At 47.9% G+C, this 3,668-nt stretch overlaps 1 protein-coding gene across 1 annotated transcript; it reads left to right on the top strand.

Annotated features, from left to right (window-relative positions):
* Positions 1-256: 256 nt before the first annotated feature.
* Positions 257-2,713, top strand: PCDHB1 (protocadherin beta 1). The gene has a single exon (XM_008141226.3). The coding sequence runs from the start codon at positions 257-259 to the stop codon at positions 2,711-2,713; it is 2,457 nt and encodes an 818-aa protein (XP_008139448.2).
* Positions 2,714-3,668: the final 955 nt, after the last annotated feature.

Here is a 3,668-nt window from a genome sequence, read left to right on the forward strand (position 1 = left end):
CCGTCGCTTTGGCAACAAACTTTCAACCTCTACCTGACTCTCTGGATGAGAACATACCTATTAATACATTCGATAGTCTGGGGAGTGCAAATTTTCTTCCAGGTGCAAAACAGCTTACAGGGCTGAGCTAGCCATTGGCTCAGCTGCGCTTAGAGGGCAGCAAAGCCAAGAGCTGCGGCTTCGCGAACCTGCAGAGAAGTGAAAGTTTATCCGCAACAGGTGGTGGCCGCTGCACAGAGCGCGCTTGTGAAAACGGATGGCGGTTGTGCGCAGGAAACTCTTGCAAAGCAGGCAAGTGGGGTCTCTTCTCCTTTTTCTGTGCATTTCCGTGGGGGGTGAGGCAACCATCCGCTATTCGGTGGCGGAGGAGATGGAGAGCGGTTCGTTTGTGGCTAACGTGGCTAAGGACCTGGGGCTGGAGGTAGGGAAGCTGGCCGCGCGCGGGGCGCGGCTGGTTTCCGAGGGCAACAAACTGCACTTCCGGCTCCACCGCAAGACAGGGGATCTGTTCGTGAAGGAGAAACTGGATCGGGAGTCACTGTGTGGCAAAGCCGACCCGTGCGTTCTGCACTTTGAAATAGTCCTGGTGGAGCCCCTGCAGTCCTTCCGTGCCGAGGTCAGGGTATTTGATATCAACGACAATGCCCCGATTTTCCCAAACAAGGAGCCGCTTTTAAAGATTCCCGAGAGCACGCCCCTGGGCTCACGTTTTCCTCTGCAGAGCGCCCAGGATCTGGACGTGGGCCTCAACGGCCTCCAGAACTACACCTTGAGCGCCAACGCTTATTTCCACCTGCACACTCGCTTCCGCAGCCACGGGCCTAAATACGCCGAGCTGGTGCTGGATAAACCCCTGGACAGAGAGGAGCACCCTGAAGTCAACTTGACCATTACGGCGGTGGATGGCGGGTCCCCGCCCAAGTCTGGCACCGCCCACATCCGCGTGGAGGTCCTGGACGTCAACGACCACGTGCCCCAGTTCTCCAGACCGGTGTACCGCGCGCAGGTGCCGGAAAACAGCGCCAACGGTTCTTTGGTGGCCGCGGTGACTGCCACAGACCTAGACGAGGGCTCCAACAAGGAGATAACGTACTCTTTGGCTCAAAACCCAGAAGCAATTCTCCAGACGTTTCAGATTGACTCTGAAACCGGGGAGGTTCGACTGAGAGGGCCCCTAGATTTTGAAGCGATTGAAACCTACGACATTGACATTCAAGCTACCGACGGAGGAGGTCTCTCTGCCCACAGCAAAGTCCTGGTGGAAGTGGTGGATGTGAATGACAATCCTCCGGAAGTGACTGTCTCCTCTGTGTCCAGCCCGCTCCCTGAGGACTCCCCACTACAAACTGTAGTGGCCCTTTTTTCCATCCGAGACCGGGACGTTCGAGTGGGAGGAAAAATCACCTGCTTCCTCAGAGAAGACCTTCCCTTTGCAGTCAAGCCTACGTTCCGGAATGCTTACTCGCTGGTCACCCACAGAGGCTTGGATCGGGAGGAGGTCTCAGGCTATAACATCACCCTTGTTGCCATGGATACCGGACCACCCAATTTGTCCACCGAGACTGTAATAGAGGTGCTAATATCTGACATTAATGACAACCCCCCCGTGTTTCGGGAGGACTCCTACATCTTGACTGTCCGGGAAAACAACAGCCCTGCAGTTTTCATTGGCAAAGTCCATGCTGAGGATTTAGACTTGGGTGAGAATGCCCAAGTCACATATTCTCTGCTGCCTCCGAAAAGTGGAGACCTATCAGTCTTTGCTTACATCTCCATAAATTCAGACAACGGGAAGCTCTATGCTCTGAGAACCATGGATTATGAGGCCATTCAAGATTTTCAGTTTGTGATAAAGGCAACCGACGGGGGCTTCCCATCACTCAGTAGCCAGGTTACTGTCCGAGTGGTGGTCCTGGATGACAATGACAACCGCCCGATGATCTTGTACCCCTTGCAGAATGGCACCTTGCCCTGCAATGACCTGGTGCCCAGGTCTGCAGAGGCAGGCTACCTGGTGACTAAGGTGGTGGCTGTGGATGGTGACTCGGGTCAGAATTCTTGGCTTTCATATCATCTATTTAAGGCCAGTGACCCCGGGTTATTCTCTGTTCAACAACAAAATGGGGAAATCCGCACACTGCGGCAGATATCTGAGAGAGACCCCATGATGCAGAAACTTATCATTCTTGTTCAGGATCATGGCCAACCAGTTCTTTCCACTACTGCTTCACTCAACATCCTGCTGGTAGATGGCTTTTCTGAGCCCTATCTGCAGTTCCGGGATCCATCCAAGCATCCTGCAATGGTAAATCCATCCACTAAATATTTGGTCATTTCTCTGGCTGTGCTTTCCTTTCTCTTTCTCCTCTCTGTCACAGTGATCTTCATTATACACATCTACCAGAAAATTAAGTATAGAGAAAAGATCACAATTCAAGAGCATTTCTATGATGACTGTAATTTCCCTAACCACCTGGTACAGGGAGGAGCCCATGGATCTTTATCCCAGCCTTGTCCCTATGAAGTGTGCTCAGCCACTGGCACTGGCACTAGTGAGTTTCGGTTTCTTAAGCGCTTTATGCCCAACTTCCCCTTTCCCCATGGCACTGGAGAGGTAAAAACAGAGGCTGGCTCCAGTGTACCACCAGATGCTGATAGGAACAGATCTCTGGGGTCAGAGGGTCATGCCCGAGTACCTGATGACTATATGTAGCCAATATTCATGTCTCCCCTGGAAGTTCATTAGTGCTGGCCCTAGAAATGCTTAGTTCCATAAAGGTATCCTTTTATTTTACCTTTAAATTATTTTCCAATAGAAAGGTATGCATATGTAGGGAAGAAAACTGGCTTCTAGTTGTGATGTAGTATCAGGAAGCAATTAGGTTTGAGAAACAGAAATATAGTTTATCATTACTCAGAAATTTCTAGATTTTTGTCCCTTAATGAGTAGAGATATCTTTGAATCAACATCTTGCATACCATTATTCATAATCATGCAAATGTTTGGTGAATGGTGGTCCTCATAGATAATTGGATGGGAGGAAGGATAAAGGGAAAAAAAGGATTTGACTTATTTTTCAAATGTGAGTATAGGGCAGATTTAAAGCGAAAGAGATTTAACTCAGGAATGTTCTTCAATGGAATACTATTCAGCCATAAGAAAAGATGAAATACTGCCATTTATGACATGGATGGACCTCGAGAATATTATGCTAAGCAAAATAAAGTCAGTCAGAAAAAGCTAAGGACCATATGATTTCATTCATATGTAGGATATAAAACTGAAACTCATAGATGCAGACAACAGTATGGTGGTTACCAGAGGGAAGGGGATGGGGAGTTAGTAAAGGGTAAGGGAGGCCAAATATATGATGATGGAAGATGATTTGATTTTGGCTCAGCAGGCCATGTAACATAGAAATGTACACTTGAAACCTATATAATCTTATTAACCAATGACACCCCAATAAATTTAATTAAAAATAAAATAAAATAAAAGGAGTTAAGTTAGATGTAGATTTCTAAATGGTTGTTAGGAATCTTAGGCAAGTCCCAAACCTCTCTTTTTACACAGATGTCTATCGCACTCCTTATCAGAGAGCAGTTATTTGAATGTGGGGAATGAAGAGTGGATGATAAAATAATAAATTAAGCTTGTTGTAGTTAAC

The sequence above is a fragment of the Eptesicus fuscus genome, chromosome 6, assembly GCF_027574615.1.
Source record: "Eptesicus fuscus isolate TK198812 chromosome 6, DD_ASM_mEF_20220401, whole genome shotgun sequence".
NCBI classification, from domain to species: domain Eukaryota; kingdom Metazoa; phylum Chordata; class Mammalia; order Chiroptera; family Vespertilionidae; genus Eptesicus; species Eptesicus fuscus.